At 41.7% G+C, this 19,004-nt stretch overlaps 1 protein-coding gene across 1 annotated transcript in view; it reads right to left on the minus strand.

Annotated features, from left to right (window-relative positions):
* Positions 1 to 7,491: 7,491 nt before the first annotated feature.
* Positions 7,492 to 19,004, minus strand: part of TIMMDC1 (translocase of inner mitochondrial membrane domain containing 1) — a 32,944-nt gene continuing 21,431 nt past the window's right edge. The window contains exons 6-7 of the mRNA XM_079766260.1: positions 15,575 to 15,685; positions 7,492 to 10,385 (exon numbers count right to left, since the gene is read on the minus strand). Of these exons, the coding sequence (XP_079622386.1) occupies positions 10,235 to 10,385; positions 15,575 to 15,685 (262 nt within the window). The 3' untranslated portion in view covers positions 7,492 to 10,234. The remainder of the gene's footprint in view (positions 10,386 to 15,574; positions 15,686 to 19,004) is intronic.

Below are 19,004 nucleotides of genomic sequence, written 5' to 3' on the forward strand. Positions count from 1 at the left end.
AATCCACATGGTCTCAGAGTTGTTTTCTGAAAATATACAAACATATTCTCAACCAAAAGTTAATAAAGGAATATTTTCTATAAATTTGACTGGGAATCCTTTTTCATTTTTTGCCCAAATTTAAAATCAGTTTTTATTGACTTCAGAGAGAGAAAGAAAGGAGAGAGATAGAATTATCAATGATGAGAGAGAATCATCAACCAACTATCTACTACATGCCCCCTACTGGGGATCAAGCCCACAACCTAGGCATGTGCTCTGACAGGGAATCAATTCTCTTGATTCATGGGTCAATGCTCAACCACTGAGCCACACCCAATAAATTCAATTTAAAAAAGGAAAAGGAACAGGAATCTTATCTAATAAAAGGGTAATATGCAAATTAACTATCACTCCACAACAAAATGGCGGCTCCCATAGCCACAAAGATGGAAGCATCAGCCGGAGCCACGGAGCTGGCCAGAGCGGGCGGGAGCCAAGCCTCCTGCACGCCCAGGCCGGCTGCTGAGGGAGACATGCAGGGAGTGCAGTGGGGAGACATGCGGGGAGTGAGCTGGTTCCCTGTCTGGGGGTTCCAAATCCGCCATTGGTTCCTTTCACTGCTGATTCCCCTCCTCGCAGGTATCCTCCACGCAAAAGCCATTCCGTGCAAATATGTCATGTCCTAATGGGTGAATCCTAAACCGAATGGGTGTCACATCTGGGCAACCTAACTCCCGTTAGAAAAAGGACCTGGGAGGAGGGATTTAGGAATCACAAAGCCATCGTGACCTGCTCGGTCTCCAGAACTGCTGTCAAACACAGGCAGTCTGAGATACTCCCAAACACCACCTGAGCTAAACCTGAGAACCAAGATATTTTCAAGGCCCAAAGTTGACGGGGGTAAGGGAGCAGGGGAGCAAAGCAAGCAGAACAGCCAACTCAACCAAAGGCGCAGGAGCCTAAGATAAGGCAGTGAAATGTCCTGGCCACCAATGCTCTCCTGCAGACGTGGTGCCCACACCCAGCTGTGGGGAGGAGGTGTGTATGTGCATAATTTAAGGCCCCCGGCAGGAGGGAAAGTCGAAGCATGCCTAAGGACTTTTTGTACATGTCCCACAGTCGAGAAACAGAGTCAGAATCAAGAAGAGATGTCTTACCTCAGCGCTGGGGTGTTTAAAAGTATCTAAAAATAGCAGTTCCAACCAAAACCGGTTTGGCTCAGTGGATAGAGCATTGGCCTGCGGACTGAAAGGTCCCGGGCATGTACCTTGGTTGTGGGCACATCCCCAGTAGGGGGTGTGCAGGAGGCAGCTGATCGATGTTTCTCTCTCATCGATGTTTCTAACTCTCTATCCCTCTCTCTTCCTCTCTGTAAAAAATTAATATAATATTTATTTTTTTAAAAATAGCAGTTCCATCACCGAGTCCACTGCCATGTTTGCCGCCCACAGGAGGCGTGCAGAGAACTTTCAGGGCAGCCCTATAACCTTCAGGGTGACAGCGGCTCGGGAGAAGGAGAGACTGCAGCACTTCCGGTGTCCAAAGAGCTAGCGAGCAAACCTTGACCGGTGCTGCTGGAAGTTGCTGGCCCTGCCTTCTCCAGCAAGGTGAAGAAAGGCTGAGAGAGGAGAGGTGGATACGGTGGCTCCAGTGGTCCAAATCCTGTCGTTGTCTCCGTTACCTGGCCTCTGCGCCCTCCAGGACAGCCTCAGTGCCAGTGCAGAGGAGGCTTTGGAGAGGGTCGTGGTGAGGAAAATGCTTCTGACCCTGGATACCCAGTGAAACCGCTGTCAAGAGCCTTTCTGGCAGATAAATGCAGCAATGAGGGAAGAATAATGTCTCAAAACGAAGAGGTTGGTTTTTTCTTTTTCTCATCAGCAAAATGTGACTATTACCTAAACCACAGACTTTGTGAGAATTAATTGAAATAAAATTCCAGAAATTGTATAACAGCCAGGCTGAAGTGAATAGGTTGGTTGAGCGTGAGCGTGGTCCTGTGCACGGAAAGGTTGCAGGTTCGATTCCAGGTCAGGGAACATACCTGGCACTTACTTGGGTTTCAAGTTGGATCCCTCATCAGGGCTCCTAAGGAAGGCAATTGAAGGGATGTTTCTTACATTGATGTTTCTCTCTCTCTAGCCCTTTCCCACTCTCTCTAAAAATCAATGGAAAAATGAATTAATGCCATATCTACAAATGTGGATAATCTAAAAAGAAAAAAAGAAGTGGGGGGCCCTAACCAGTTTGGCTCAGTGGATAGAGCATCGGCCTGCAGACTGAAGGGTCCCAGGTTCGATTCCGGTCAAGGGCATGTACCTTGGTTGAGGGCACATCCCCAGTTGGGGGTATGCATGAGGCAGCTGATCGATTTTTCTCTCTCATTGATGTTTCTAACTCTCTATTCCTCTCCCTTCCTCTCCATAAAAAATAATCAATAAGATATATTTAGGAAAAACAAACAAACATGGTAAAAGAGGTTGAATATGTACTGTATAATTTAAAGCATGTAAAATAATATAACTTTTTAGGGGCATATATGTTATCTATACTAATAAAAGGGTAATATGCTAATTAGACCAGACATCTTTTGGACATCCATGCGGACATCCTTCTGCACAAAGCCACGGTGGTGGGGGCCGAGGCAGAGGCCATTAGGGGCAATAAGGCCTGCAGGGGAGGACACTTAGGGGTGACCAGGCTGTCAGGGGAGGGCACTTAGGGGCGACCAGGTCAGCAGGGGAACAGTTAGGCATTGATCAGGCTTGCAGGGGAGTGGTTAGGGGGTGATCAGGCTGGCAGGCAGGCAAGTGGTTGGGAGCCAGCAGTCCCGGATTGTGAGAGGGATGTCCGACTGCCAGTTTAGGCCCGATCCTGCAGTGGATTTTTGTACCAAAACCGGCAGTGGGCTATCCGCCGAGTGGTCCCAGACTGGAGAGGGTTCAGGTTGGGCTGAGGGACATCCCCTCCCCTGTGCACGAATTTTATGCACCAGGCCTCTAGTTAAAAAATAAAAGATGATGTCTGTCCAGTGTGGCTCACTTGGTTGGGTGTCATCCCATGCACCTAAAGGTTGCTGGTTTGATTCCTGGTCAGGGCACATCCCTGTGTTGTGGGCTCAAACCCCAGTTAGGGGACATGCAGTAGGCAGCCAATGGATATTTTGCTCTCATATTGATGTTTTTTTCTCTCTCTCCTTCTCCCTTCTTCTCTCTCTAGAAATCAATACAAAAAAATAGATGAAATACCTGAGACATATAACAGGTTATATTTTACAAAAATATTTTATTTTAGTCTTACAAAAATCTCTACAAGCATGATCTTTCTATCTCCACTTTATGGGAGAGAATCACAAGAATCTTAGAGGTTAAATGATTTGCTAAAATCAGACGGAAGAGTAGCAAAACCAGAACTCAGATTGGACATCAGGCTCAGATTTCTTTCACAACACCACAGCAGCCTGTACATATTTCCCCCACAGCAATCTCTGTTTCTTTTTTTAAAAATATATTTTATTGATTTTTTTACAGAGAGGAAGGGAGAGGGAGAGAGAGTTAGAAACATCAATCAGCTGCCTCCTGCACACCTGCTACTGGGGATGTGCCTGCAACCAAGGTACATGCCCTTGAGGGGAATCGAACCTGGGACCCTTCAGTCCGCAGGCCGACGCTCCATCCAGTGAGCCAAACCGGTTATGGCATCTTTCAGTTTCTTATCCTGTTTTCTTTTTATTCCAACTTCTTGTTCACTTCTCACTCCTTTCTAGGAAGCCCCCTCCCACCAGGATGATTGTTACTGGACAGGGGGCTTGGCCCTGACTGGGTCTGCCTATGGCCAGCTGGTAGTGTGTGGGTTCCTGACTTTGTGCAGGAAAAATTTCACAATAGGAGTCCAGGTGAATTTTAGAGGACATTTATTAAAGCTGGGGACAGTGAAACAAGGAAGGGCCTAGGATAACAGGAGAGGGACTAGGTGGGGAAATGAGTCTAGATTGGGCTGCTTTAGCTCAATAAGAAGCCAGAGAAAAGAGGGCTTTGGGAATAGGAACTGCTGATGCCCTATTTCTTTAAAAACTGACATTGGTATTTTGATGGAGATTGCATTTAATCTGTATATTGCTTTGGGTAATATGCACATATTCACTATGTTGATTCTTTGAATACATGAACATGAAATATCTTTCCATTTCATTGGGTCTTTTCCAATCTCTTTTAATGCCTTGTAGTTTTCAGTATATAGGTCCTTCACATTCTTTGTTAAATTTATTTCTAGGTACTTTAATCTTTCGGTTGCAATTGCAAAATAAATTTTTTTCATTTCTTATTCTGAAGTTTTGTTGTTAGTATATAGGAAAGCAGTGGATTTTTGTACATTGATTTTTGTACTCTGCAACTTTACTATATTTATTGCTTCTAATAGTTTCTTTGGTGAAGTCTTTAGGGTTTTCTATATACAGAATCATGTCCTCCATAAAAAAAAAAAAATGACAATTTTACTTCTTCCTTCCCAATTTGGATGCCTTTTACTTCTTTCTCTTGCCTGGTTGCTCTGACTAGGACTTCCAGCACTATGCTGAATAAGAGTGGTGAGAGTGGACATCCTTGTCTTGCACCTAATCTTACAGGAAAAGCTTTGTTTTTCACCATTATGATTAGTTTAGGGTTTGTCATACATGGCCTTTATTATATTGAAGTACTTTCCTTCTATACCCATTTTATTGAGTTTTTAAATCATAAACAGATGTTACATCTTTTCAAATGCTTTTTCTGTATCTATTGATAAGATCATATAATTTTTATCCTTTGTTTTGTTAGTGTGGTGTATTATTGCTTGATTTGTGTGTATTAAAACATCCTTGTGCCCCTGGAATGAACTCTACTTGATTGTAATGTATTATTTTTTAATGTATTATTGTATTTGATTTGCTAGTATATTGTTTAGGATTTTTGCATCTGTATTCATCAGAGATATTGGTCTCTAGTTTCTTTTTTGTTTATTATCCTCAAGAGGTTTTGGTATCAGGGTTATGTTAGCCCCATAGAATGTGTTAGGTAGTATTGTCTTTTCTTCAATTTTTTTGGAAGAGTTTGAGAAGGATAGGTATCAAGTCTTTGAATGTTTGGTAGAATTCACTAGTGATGCCATCTGGTCCTGGACTTTTATTTTTTTGGGAGGTTTTTGATGGTTGTTTCAGTTTTCACTGTTGATCAGCCTATTTAGATTTTTCATTTCTTCTTGATGCAGTCTAGGAAGTTTATATATTTCTAGGAACTTATCCATTGTTTCTAAGTAACTGAATGTGGTGGCATAATCTTTCCTGGTAATATTCTAGTATGATCCTTTGTATTGCTGTGATGTCTGTGGTAACGTCTCCTCTTTCATTTCTGATTTTGTTTTTATGAGTCTTTTCTCTTTTTTCCTTAGTAAATCTAGCCAGGAGTTTGTCAATTTTATTAATCTTTTCAATGAACCAGCTCTTTATTAATTTTTTGTATAGTCTTTTTGTTCTCTATTTCATTCAATTCTACTCTAATTTTTATTTCCTTTCTTCTGTGGACTTTTGGGCTGCTTTTGTTTTTTTTTCTAGTTCTTTAAGATGTAATGTTAGGTTATTTGGGATTTCACTTATTTCTTGAGATAGGCCTGTAATGATGTAAACTTCTGGAAGGCCAGGAAAAAGGCCTTTCTTGTTGTTTTTTGCTGTGGCCTTCTACAATTTATGAGAAGCACCTGGTAATTAAATCCCAAGATTGTTAGCTCCTTTGATTCAAACAACTCAGTGGGACAAGATAAGCTATTCTCTAGGCTACATTCTTGCATTCCTCCTCCTTCCTGTTTTCAGAACTCAGGGATGATTCACACCAAGGGGTCTCTTGTTAGTAGAAAGTTCCCTTCTTCCCTCTCCTTCAACAGAGCCTCTTTTGCCGAAACTGGTTTTGCTCAGTGGATAGAGCGTCAGTCTGCGGACTGGAAGGTCCCAGGTTCGATTCCGGTTGAAGGCATGTACATTGGTTGCGGGCACATCCCCGGTAGGGGGCGTGCAGGAGGCAGCTGGTCGATGTTTCTCTCTCATCGATGTTTCTAGCTCTCTATCCCTCTCCCTTCCTCTCTGTGAAAAATCAATAAAATATATTTTAAAAACAAACAAACAAACAAAAAAAAAACAGAGCCTCTTTTGAAGTCTTCATAGTGTTTGCTATTAGCATGTTTTACAGGCTTGGGAAAAAAACTGATAAGACACCTCCCTAGGACATCTGCTGGACTATCTCCTGAAAAACAAACAAACTATAACTTTTCAAACAAGACCTAGACAGTGATGGCGAACCTATGACACGCGTGTAGCTATTTCTGATGACACGCGGCCGCTGAGGCGGCCGCATGCCGAGGATGAAACATTTGCTGCTCCTGAGGATGAAACATTTGCGAAATAATGTTTTTTCCTCAAAGTGACACACTACCCGAGTTATGCTGTTTTTTGGCGAAGTTTGACACACCAAGCTCAAAAGGTTGCCCATCACTGACCTAGTATCTGCTCAACTTGAGTACCAAATCCTCCACCCTTCCTTGTTACCTAGCAACAGCAGCCATTACTCTTTAAAAGTGGAAGCTACTTTTTGTTTCTTGCCCTGTATTGATTATCAGTACTTGGCCCTTTCCCTTTGTGGAAAGTAAAATAAACTTCCTCTCTGAATCTCTTCTTTTAGTTGTGAATTCTTTCACAGCCCGTGTCATCCGCAAAAACCTAACAACTTCTTTCTTATTACTGTTTTCGCTGCATCCCAGAAGTTCTGATAAGTTATACTGTCATTCTCATTGATCTTTATATATCTTTTGATCTCATCTTTTATTTCTTCTTTGACCCAGTCATTTTTTAGTAGCATGTTGTTTAATCTCCACATATTTATGGGTTTCTTTACTTTCTTTTTGCAGTTGATTTCTAATTTCAAGACATCATGAACAGAGAATATGCTTGATATAATTTCAATCTTCTTGAAATAAATTCAATTTATTTGCTAGTTTTGTGACCTGACATATGGTCTATCATTGAGAATGTTCCATGTGTACTGGAGAATGTATAACCTGATATTCTGGGATGAAAGGCTCTCTAAATGTCAATTATGTCCATTTGGTCTTGTGACCTATTTGGGCCAGTGTGGCTCCATGGTTGAGCATAAACCCAGGAACCAGGAGGTCATGGTTCAATTCCTAGTCAGGACTCATGCCCAGGTTGCAGGCTCTATCCCCAGTAGGGGGCATGCAAGAGGCAGCCAATCAATGATTTTCTCTCCTCATTGATGTTTCTAACTCTCTTGCCCTCTCCCTTCCTTTCTGAAATCAATAAAAAATAACACACACACACACACACACACACACACACACACACACACACACACACACACAGAGTGGCCAGATTATTATGCATTCAGAGATCATAATAATCTGGCCACTCTGTGTGTGTGTGTGTGTGTGTGTGTGTGTGTGTGTGTGTGTGTGTATTTGAGGCCCAGAGCATGAATTCGTCCATGGGTGAGGTCCGGCCAGCCCGGCAGGGGGATGGAACATGGGCGGTTGGCCAGCCTGCCTGCTGGCTAAACTCCTGGTCAAGGGGACAATTTGCATATTAGCCTTTTATTATATAGGATATACACTGAGTGGCCAGATTATTATGCGTTCAGAGATCATAATAATCTGGCCACTCAGCATATAATTTTTTTTTAAGTGGGCAGAGGACCTGAAAATACATCTCTCCCAAGAGGACATACAAACAGCCAAGAGATATATGAAAAGATGTTCAACCTCACTAGCAATTAGGGAAATGCAAATCAAAACTACAATGAGATACCACCTCACATCAGTTAGTGTGGTCACTATCAACAAGACAAGCAATAACAAGTGTTGGAGAGATTGTGGAGAAAAGGGAACCCTATTCACTGCTTGTGGGGATGTAGACTGGTACAAACACTACGCAAAGCAATCTGGTGATTCCTCAAAAAATTAAGAATAGACCCAACAACCCATCTCCTGGGTATATATTGGAAAAAGTAGAAAACATGCATTCGCAAAGATATATGCATCCCTATTTTCATTGCAGCATTATTCACAGTGGCCAAGACATGTAAACAACCAAAGTGTCCCACAGTAGAGAACTGGATAAGAAGATGTGGTACATATACACAATAGAACACTACTCAGCCATAAGAAAGGATGAAAAATTGCCATTTGCAACAACATGGATGGACCTTGAGAATATTACGCTAAGTGAAATAAGTCAATCAGAAAAAGCTAAGAACCATATGATTTTACTCATATGTGGGACATAAAACTAAAATTTGTGAACACAAACAGCAGTGTGGTGATTGCCAGAGAGAATGAAATGAGGGGTGAAGGAGGTCCTAATATATGGTGATGGGAGATTTGACTTTGGGTGGTGGGCACACAGTGTAATATACAGATCTTGTAATGTAGAAACCCACACCTGAAACCTATATGATCATATTAACCAATGCCCTCCAATAAATTTAGTAAGAAAAGAAAATCCTATATAATAAAAGCCTAATATGCTAAGTGACTGGTCGGCCATTCAACCAATTAAAGTGTAATATGCTAATTATATCATAAGGCCGCTCAACTGCTCGCTATGACGTGCACTGAGCACCAGGGGGCACACGCTTCGACCGGTAGGTTAGCTTGCTGCTGGAACTGAGCGAGACGGCCCCGGCTGGCCAACATCCTGCGTCCCTCCCCAGCCCCTATTGTGCACTGGTGGGGTCCCTCTGGCTGGCCTGTGCCCTCTTGCAATCTGGGACCCCTCGGGGATGTTGGAGAACCGGTTTTGGCCCAATCCCGCAGGCCAGGCTAAGGGACCCCACTGGTGCACAAATTCGTGCACTGAGTCTCTAGTAAATAAATAAAATTACAATGCCCTATGTGCCGGGACACTGTGCTACATTTTACATACATCATTTCATTTAACATCCATTTTGAGTTAGAAACTCTCATATTTGACAGATGAGAACACTGAGACTTAAAGTAAAATGGCTTTCCTACGGTCCCAGGGCTATGAAGCCACTTGACTGCTATTCCAAGCCAGTGGTCTTCTTCCAGAGGCAACTGTTTTAGCCAACACACTAGCTGCTTCACAAACCTTGTTCCTTTGAACAAGGTATTTTCAAAGTAGGAACTATGAGGTCTTAACACTAAAACAAAGCACTAGCAATTTTTTCCCTTTGATACAGTTATTTCAGTCATTTCGCCCCCTCATTTAGTAAAAGTTACAATCCATAGAATAGCTTCCTTCTGAGGGAGCAAGCTTCTGGAGTATAGAGACTGTGTATCTATACTAAATAACTCTTTCATAATATAGCATAGACACTTTGTCAGCAATACTGAGAAACAAAATTGGGCTGTTTCTTTAATAATGCTTATTTACTTCCTTTTTGTGAAATTTATCCTTTCTTTCAAATGACATAGAAATCTTTTCTTTTTTTTTCTTATTGTTTATTAAAACAAAACACTGCGCCCTGGTTGGTTTGGCTCAACTGGTTGGAACATCATTCCATACACTGAAAGGTCTCAGGTTCCAGTTCAGGCACATACCCAGGTTGCAGGTTCAGTCCCTGGTCGGGGCACACATGGGAGGCAACTGATCAATGTTTTTCTTACATCAATGTTTCTCTCTCTAAAAATCAGTGAAACTTAAATCATTTCATTTAACATCCATTTTGATTTGATTTAATCCTTATCTTCGGGCAAGGATTAAAGAAAAACAAAAACCAAACACTACTACAAATTTAGGCCCATACTGTTACTAGGACCTAAAGGCACTAAGGTTTCAGACAATTTGCCTTACCTGGTTCTTTTCTCTCCTCCTACAGATTCCAGAATACACTTTTAAAGAGCTACAAGAATACATATACAACCTATAGATTCAACTTTAATCTTTTGAGAAATTTTTAATTTATTGTTGTAAAATTCAGGAAAAAGATCTACTGATCGATCAATATAGATATGTCAAATACATATACTGACCAATATAAATATATGTATGTATTTAAATTTAAGGATAAATAAAGCGAGAGTACAACAGCCCAATTTTTGGTTTTAAAAAAAGGTAAGAGTAAGTCACTGCTATTATAGGTGCTAGTCCTTACACCTGTCATAAGCTACCCAAGGAGTAGCCCGACTACTGGCATTCAATGGGCGTGGCAACACAGCTTCCTTCAACTCTCCAATGAGTTTCAGGTCCAGAACATTTTCAGTCCTTGTCTTGTTTATCTGTTGATGAGGGGTTTCTAGGAAGATTTAGCAGTGCTTCAATTTTCTCAATATCATCCTTGGGTTGATTTTTCTGTAGGCTACTTTCAATTTCTTCAGGGAGGAGCTCAGTAATTTGTAGTCTGGCTTTCCTATAATCAAAGAATGAAAAGGATATATCAAGTACTGTTTCTTAGTTCATAGAATTATTTTTTAAAATATAGCACTTGTCTTATTCTCCCTGCAACTTATGAGCAAACACTGTTCCTTGCACTTCAAATACAATGGCTTTCTTCTCTCTCTCCTGTTTCACTCACAAGCCAACTAGAATTCTCACATTATCAAGATGGATATTGCTGCTGTGTCAGCAGAATTCTTAGAGGAGCAACATGCAGGAGCTCAAGCACCCTAGTGAAGGTGTGAGCCTTGCAACCTGGTTGTCCTCTTGCCCTCAGGGTCAGGGTACTTGAGTCCCCTGCCTCTCTGTTAAACTCTCTATTGCCAGACCTTTCAGAAACTGTACAGAGGTTGTAACAATGGTAATCCTGGTACAGAAAAATCAGATGGGACAACACTATAGATGTATATATACGAGGAATTAAAATCTAATTTCCAAATAACAGATCAGTTATTATTCTAAACCAAGCATTACTGTCTTCCTTTCTTTAAGTGATTATCAGGGTCACCTATGACTTTCTTTTCAACTCTTTACAATCACACTTGACCATTTCTTCTTCCATATGTCTGTAGCTAGTGTTCTACATTTTCTACTCACAATGGCAATTTTTTAGACTCGCACTTTGTTTGATTTCCCTAGAGAAGTAGACAAAGATTTTTAACTATTTATTAGATTACTACTACTCAGAAATATATACATTTATATCCTATACATTTTTGTTACTATGCCTTCTGCCAAAGTATTCTTTCATTATGATAATTAATAGTTTTTGGTTTTACCCATTATTGAGGTTTTTCACTTCTGAATAACTGATCAACTTCTCTAATTTTCTTTTTTTATTGTAATAAAATTATTTGTTCATATTTTTCCAAATGCTAATTCTTCCATACTTCATATATCAGATTCAAATAGCCAATATAGGAGGAACCAACATGGCGGCATAGGTAAACACCTATACTTGCTGCCTCTCACAACCACATCAAAATTACAACTAAAAGGCAGAACAACTACCACCCAGAACCACGGGAAAGCTGGTCGAGTGGAAGTTCCACAACTAGAGAGGTGAAGAAAGCGCATTGAGACTGGTAAGAGGTGCGGAGGCACGGAAAGTGCTGACACCTGGATGTGCTGCTCTTTTAATCGGGAGGTAGATACAAGCTCCCGCTTGCTCTGAACTCCAGTTCCGGGCGAGACTCTGGGGTACCCAGACACATAAGGGGGAGAAACTGGACTGTCTGGCATTGGGACAGGAACACGAGGGCGGCTTTCTCTCAGAGGTGCTCACAGCGATCATTGTTCCTGCACAGAGGCACGGGGCGCAGAGACCCGGGGACTTCTCCGGTTCAGGGCAGCCATTGCTGTTTGCTCCGCCCTGGTGATTCCCGGAGAACCCATCCCACCCAATTTACAACCCCACCCAAGCTGTGTGCATCGGCTTTTGCATATGAATGGCCTGTCCTTTCTCTGCCTAAAACCTGTCAAACTGCAGCTGGGTCAGAGAGCTCCAGAACTTCCAAAAGAAGGCCCAAGGCTGGGCAGCAGCAGCCTGCCTTGTCTCACAGCTGGGCCTCATCTGGGCACTTCCAAACTCCATACAAAGAGGAAGAATTTGCAGATGTCTCTGTAGCTCCTGCTGGGCGGCCCCAGACAGTGGCTGACCTTGCATGTTTCTGGAGATCCAAGAGCCAGTGTACCCAGTGGTCAGAGTGAGACCATACCGGATTACAACTCTTCACATCCATAAAAGGCACACTCAAAGGGGCAGATTCAGTGAGCACCAAAGCCCCAATGAAGCAAGTCCTGCCCCATAAGGGTGTCTCCTGAGCAACAGATCTTTCAGCGTAGACACAGCTGGTCGACACAGCTGGTCATCTCATCCAATTGGCCTGGAGGTCAATTCCTCCCAGTGATACCAACAGCAATCACAGCTTAACTACAACAAGACTGTGCAAACAGCCCACAAAGGGGTGCACCAAGAGTGTCCACCTCAGGTAACTGGGGAGGCTGAGCCACTGGGCCCTATAGGACACCTACCACACAAGGCCACTCTATCAACTCAAGGAGACTTAGCAGCTACCCAGTACATAGAAACAAACACAGGGAAGCAGCCAAAATGCGGAGATAAAGAAACAAGTCACAAATGAAAGAAATGGATGAAAGCAAAATACTGGATATAGAGTTCAAAACCACAGTTATAAGGTTACTCAAGAATCTTCTAGAAACCTCCGAGAAATTTAGTGAGACCCTCAAGGATATGAAAAAGGACCAATCAGAAATTAAGCATACACTGACTGAAATAAAGAATAATATACAGAGATTCAACAGCAGACAAGAGGATCCCAAGAATCAAGTCAAAGACTTGAAATACAAAGAAGCAAAAAACACCCAACCAGAAAAGAAAAAAGAATCCAAAAATATGAAGATAGTGTAAGGAGCCTCTGGGACAACTTCAAGCGTACCAACATCCGAATTATGGGAGTGCCAGAAGAAGAGAGAGAGCAAGATATTGAAAACATATTTGAAGAAATAATGACAGAAAACTTCCCCCACCTGGTGAAAGAAATAGACTTACAAGTCCAGGAAGTGCAGAGAACCCCAAACAAGAGGAATCCAAAGAGGACCACACCAAGACACATCATAATTAAAATGCCAAGGGCAAAAGACAAAGAGAGAATATTAAAAGCAGCAAGAGAAAAACAGTTAGTTACCTACAAGGGAGCACCCATATGACTGTCAGCTGATTTCTCAACAGAAACTATGCAGGCCAGAAGGGAGTGGCAAGAAATATACAAAGTGATGAATAGCAAGAACCTACAACCAAGATTACTCTACCCAGCAAAGCTATCATTTAAAATTGAAGGTCAGACAAAGAGTTTCACAGACAAGAAAAAGCTAAAGGAGTTCATCACCACCAAACCAGTATTATATGAAATGCTGAAGGGTATTCTCTAAGAAGAGGAAGAAGAAGAAAAAGGTAAAGATAAAAAATTATGAACAACAAAGTGACAACAAATACATATCTATCAACAAGTGAACCTAAAAATCAAATGAATAAAAAACCTGATGAACAGAACAGACTGGTGAATGTAATAGATTCAGGGGCATGGAAAGGAAGTAGACTTACAATTCTCGGGGGAAGGGGTTGTGGGGGGTGTGGGAAGAGATTGAACAAAGAGCTTACATCTATGGACGAGGTCAGTGGAGGGAGGAGGGCTGGAGTGGGGTGGGAACTGGGTGAAGGGAACTTATGGGGGGAAAAAAGAGGAACATCTGTAATAATCAGAACAATAAAGATTTTTTAAAAAAACAAACAAACAAATAGCCAATATACTTTCCCTATCTTTCCAACTCCTTTCCCAAAGTTTCCTTTTTAAAAAAAGAGGCTCTTATGATATCTAAGAACTAGAAATGAGGTAATGCTTTCAATTCTTCATAACATTAAATTTATGATGGTATTCAGAAGTTTAAGTGCTTTATTCTAGAACCTACATAACTGCATATCCCATCCACCCTCTTAGTATGGAGAAGGAACAAAACTAACATATATTGAATATTGTGGTGTGATTCTGCCCTTAGAATGGCTGAGAAAACTGAGTACTTAAAGTTAAGAAAAATATCTAAGAGCATAGACTAATTAGTAGTCTAGCTAGAAACACTGTTTTCAAGGTTTCATTGGCTCCAAAAAGCAATGCTTTTTCTCCTATCGCACCTAAGTCGTTAAGATACTGTTGTAATTGACTAGTTATCAATAATGGGAAAGGAACAAAGGGAAGTCAGGCCAGACATTATAGGTATGTCATTTGGGCAGCTTCACCAGGAAGCTGCAATTTCATACTACCTGGGAGCCAACAAAGGGAAGACAGACACATGCCCAGTAAAGTTAAGGTGGCATAGGGAAGGTATGTCAGTCACACCTGGGAACAGAAATCTTTGCCAGAATGGCCATGGCCATAGCAAGCCCACAAAAATTTGGGAATATATAATCTCCTAAACAAAGGAATTCTCTCTCTTGTTGCCTCTCGTGGCTTTCTAGCATTCACCTGTGTTTCCTCCATAGACATGTGGCCCTGTGGCCCCACATGCAATGGATTGATGGACTGCAGCAGGGAAACACAAATTGAGCTGGCCTGATACTGAATTGGACTGTGCAGACATGGAACAGAAACTCTGGACACTGGTTTTGATTTTAGCTCTACTGAAGCCCAAGCTATACTTCTTCTATGATTGGACTAAGGGAAATGAGACTTTGGAAACTCAGGGGTTTAATTCCATGCTAATAAAAATCACTCATTCTCCCATGCAACTCTCGGAAAATTCCTTTTCTCAGGATATTGCAAGAAATTCACCCCGACGAAGACCTGGTGGAGATGAAGACCCCCCACTTCCACCTGTAACACTTGGACAACAGATCTACAGATATTAAGAACTCACATGTCTCTGTGTGTGTTTAACACAAATGGAAGTTTCAAATAAAAACCTGGGGGAAAATGACTGCTTATCTACTCAACTATGAATGCAGCAGGTGCAGCAAATGTCATCTTAGGTACCCAGGAAGCTGAACCCTGAGAATTATTTGTACAAGGAACACTAAATGGCAGCCTGTTATGTTGATCTTACAAAGAACCAGCATGAAGTCTGCTGTCAGTCTGACTACTGGCCCAGGGAATGACTACATGGAACCGATGAAAATTTTCATCTTCCACAGTGATATCCAGTCCATGTCCAGCCACTATGTCTACCTAATTCCTCTGCATCCACAGCAAGAAGCAGAATCTTTTAATGTGGAGACTGAACATGTTCTGCATTGTTTACAGATGTATGTGTACACTGGGATACCACCTTTTACATAAAGCCAAGTAAAGTTCACTCACTGCTGTGCATTTTCTTTATATAATTTCCTTATGCAGTCGAAAATATAGAAAAGAAAAAGCATGCAACCAAATGAAATTTACATTTTAACTTAAAAAAATGTATCTAAGGAAATATCCTTGTCAGATTAAAAATAAAATTAGTGTCTCCCATTTTTCTAATCTCCTTAATTAAAAAGATGAAAATACCAGGTAGGGTACAAGTTGAAGAACTCAGTAAAAATAAACTTTTCTTTGAGCTGAATGGTTTAAGAGAAGAGCACTATGAAAGGCCTAGTTTTATCATGTTCCTTACCACTCTTCCAGTTTCAGCTCTTGGAGTATCTTTTTATCCTTCTGTTTTCTCTCCTGAATCGTCTCACCATAGTACTTCTGGAGTGCCATCAACAGGCTTCCGACAGGAGTACTGAGGAAGAAGCAGAGAGGAAGCTTAGGAAAAACAAGCCATTAGATCAGGCAAGATGTGAGCATCTCTGCTAAGACATGAGCAACACTAACTGAGCCACTTGTTCACTGACAGGTACAGGAACATTTGACAATTAAAGTGTCCTTGTTGAATAAAGAAAAAAAAATCAAGGTAATTCCCTTCATGGTCTGAACAACAGAGAAAAACAATAACGGTAACTTCCTAAAAGTAAGTGATATAAATCTGGACTATAAATTGGCTATTTTTTAATGAAAAATTAATCAGGAAAATATATATTTGTGTCAAGCTCTAGTAAGCAGCTATATACTGAAGGTTTCTCAGAATAAAGTCAATATCTGGAATGGTACCAGATCCTCTCAGGGGCAGGTATTTTTGGTTGGAGGAGGAATGCTACTAGCTTTTGGGGTTGAAGCCACCAAAACATCCTAAAATTCAAAAGTCCAGCACAAAAATCTCACCCACAATGCCAATAGTTATCTATTAAGAAACTGATTTACATAAAAATTATCACCGTAAGGAAGAGGGTTTCATTCTTGTTTTCTCAAAGAAAAGGAAATTTTTTAAAATCAAAATGGCAGCATAGGTAAACACCTGTACTCACCGTCTCCCATAACCACATCAAAATTACAACTAAAATACAGAACAATCATTCAGAACCGCCTGAAATCTAGCTGAATGAAAGTCCTACAACTAGAAAAGTAAAGAAGAAAGCACATTGAGATTGGTAGGACGGGCAGAGGCCTGGAATGTTTTGGTTCGACACCTACATGTGGCGTTTTTTTAATCAGGAGGGATATCTCGGCTGCAGAGACTTCCCATGAGGAGCAAAGAGTCCCAGCCCCACACCACACCCCTCGGCCCAGAGTTCCAGTGCTGGGAAGAGAAATCCCCATAACTTCAGGCTGTAAAAATTGGGCTTGAGGTGAGGTGGGAACCAGGGGGAGAAGGGTAATAGGAGGAAAAAGGAAGACATCTGTAATACTTTCAACAATGAAGATTTTTTTTTTTAATGTATAAAAAGGAGTTTTTGGCTCTGATATAACTTAAATTTACTCTGGCTACAACTTAAGTGGGCTAATTTAAAAAATATTCTTGCTAGGTGGAAATGACCATTGAACGATGAATGATGAAAATGTTAATAAAATGGAATGGTATGCAGCCTTAAATAAAGAGATCCTGTCACATGCTATAACATGGATGAACTTCAAAGACATTATGTTAAGAAAAATAAGCCAGCCCTGCCTGGTTTAGCTCAGTGGATAGAGAATTGGTCTTCGGACTGAAGGGTCCCGGTCAAGGGCACATGCCCGGGTTGCAGGCTCGATTCCCCAGTAAGGGGCACGCAGAAGGCAGCCAATCAATGATTCTCTCTCATTGATGTGTCTATCTTGCTCTCTCTCCCTTTCTCTCTGAAATCAATAAATATATCTATAATAATAAAAGGGTAATATTCTAATTAGACCGATCATCTTCTGACGTCATTCCAGACGTCCTTCCTGATGAAGCCAGGGCTGGAGGTAAGCCAGCCTGGGTCTTGGGTGCCTGCAGGCAGTCCGAGGGAAGCCAGCCCAAGTCCTGGGCACCAGAGGGAAGCTGGTGCTGGCAGCTGGGGGAAGGAAGGCCTACTCTTGCATGAATTTTCGTGCAGTGAGCCTCTAGTCATAATAATCATAATAATAAAAGCATAATATGCTAATTAGACTGGACAGCCTGACAACCTTCCGGACAACCTTCTAGACAACATTCCGGACAAAGCTGGGGACAAAGCTTGCGAGGGCTGAAGCAAGCTGCTGCAGCTGCAGGGGCTGAGCCCTTGTACAAATTTGATGCATCGGGCCTCTAGTATACAGTATACATAAAAAGAAAAATAAGCCCTGACTGGTTTGGCTCAGTGGATAGAGCGTCGGCCTGCGGACTGAAGGGTCCCAGGTTCGATTCTGGTCAAGAGCATATACCTTGGTTGTGGGCACATCCCCAGTAGGGGGTGTGCAGTAGGCAGCTGATCGATGTTTCTTTCTCATCGATGTTTCTAACTCTCTATTCCTCTCCCTTCCTACCTTCCTCTCTGTAAAAAAATCAATAAAATATATTAAAAAAATAAAAATTAAAAAAATAAGCCAGTTACAAAAAGATACATATGATTCCACTTGTATGAAATATCTGAAGTGTTCAAAATCATAGAAACAGAAAACAGAAAGGTAGTTGCCAAGGGCTGAGGGACAGGTAGAGGGAGAATTAGTGTTTAATGGGTACTGACTTCCAGTTTTGCTAGATTAAAAAGTTCTAAAGATCTGTTGCATAACAATGTGAATATACTTAACACCTCTGAACTGTACGATTAAATATGGGTAAGATGGTAACTTGTTTTTTTTCCACAATGAAAATAGTTTAGTTTTGTTGCTAGCTTCAACAATTCTTATATTAAGAACCTGGTATATTAATAATACAACAAAAACTGATGTCAGCAATGGATTATGAAATGCTAAATTAAAAAAAAATGTAGTTAAAAAAATGATCCAGAAGGATCCAAGATGGCGGCGTAGGTAAACACCTAAACTGCTGCCTTGCACAACAATTTTAAAACTACAACTAAAAGACAAAACGTCTATCACCCAGAACCACGGGAAAGCTGGCTGAGTGGAAGTTCTACAACTAGAAGGAAAGAGAAAAGAGCATTCAGTGCACAAGCGCTGAAAAGCTGAAGTACGGAGGCGCGCGTGAACCGGGCTGGCAGCGGGCATTGCTTTCTTCAACCCGAAGGCAGACAAGCTCCCAATTTCTCTGAAATCCAGTTTCTGGGGAGACGCGGGGGACCCAAACTCCTACAGGGAGAAGCTGGACTGTCTGACATCAGGTCAGAAAGTGAGGGTGGCTTGCTTGCAGAGATGCGCACAGGAATAATTGTTTGCTGCGCTGGACTGCGGGACACGCAGTCGGAGGCGCGGGGATGGCTGGCTGGCAGCCATCGCTGTTTGCCATGTTCTAGCCTAGTGATGCCCTGAGATCCCGCCCCGCACACCTACAAACCCACCCAAGCTCCAAGCAGCGGCTTTTGCATATGAATGGCCTTCCCTATCGCAGCTTAACCTAGCAAACTTGCAACCCGGGTCAGACAGCTCCAAAACCTCCAAACCCCAAGCAAAGAGGAGAAAACTGTAGTTTTCGCTGTAGCTCCTGCAGGGTGGCCTCAGACAGTAGCTGACCTGCACCCCATTGGAGATCCAGAAGCCAGTGTACCTAGTGGTCAGTGTGAGACAACACCAGATTTCAACTCCTCACATCCATAAGTGACACATTC

The sequence above is a fragment of the Cnephaeus nilssonii genome, assembly GCF_951640355.1.
Source record: "Cnephaeus nilssonii genome assembly, chromosome: 3".
In the NCBI taxonomy this organism is placed as follows: domain Eukaryota; kingdom Metazoa; phylum Chordata; class Mammalia; order Chiroptera; family Vespertilionidae; genus Cnephaeus; species Cnephaeus nilssonii.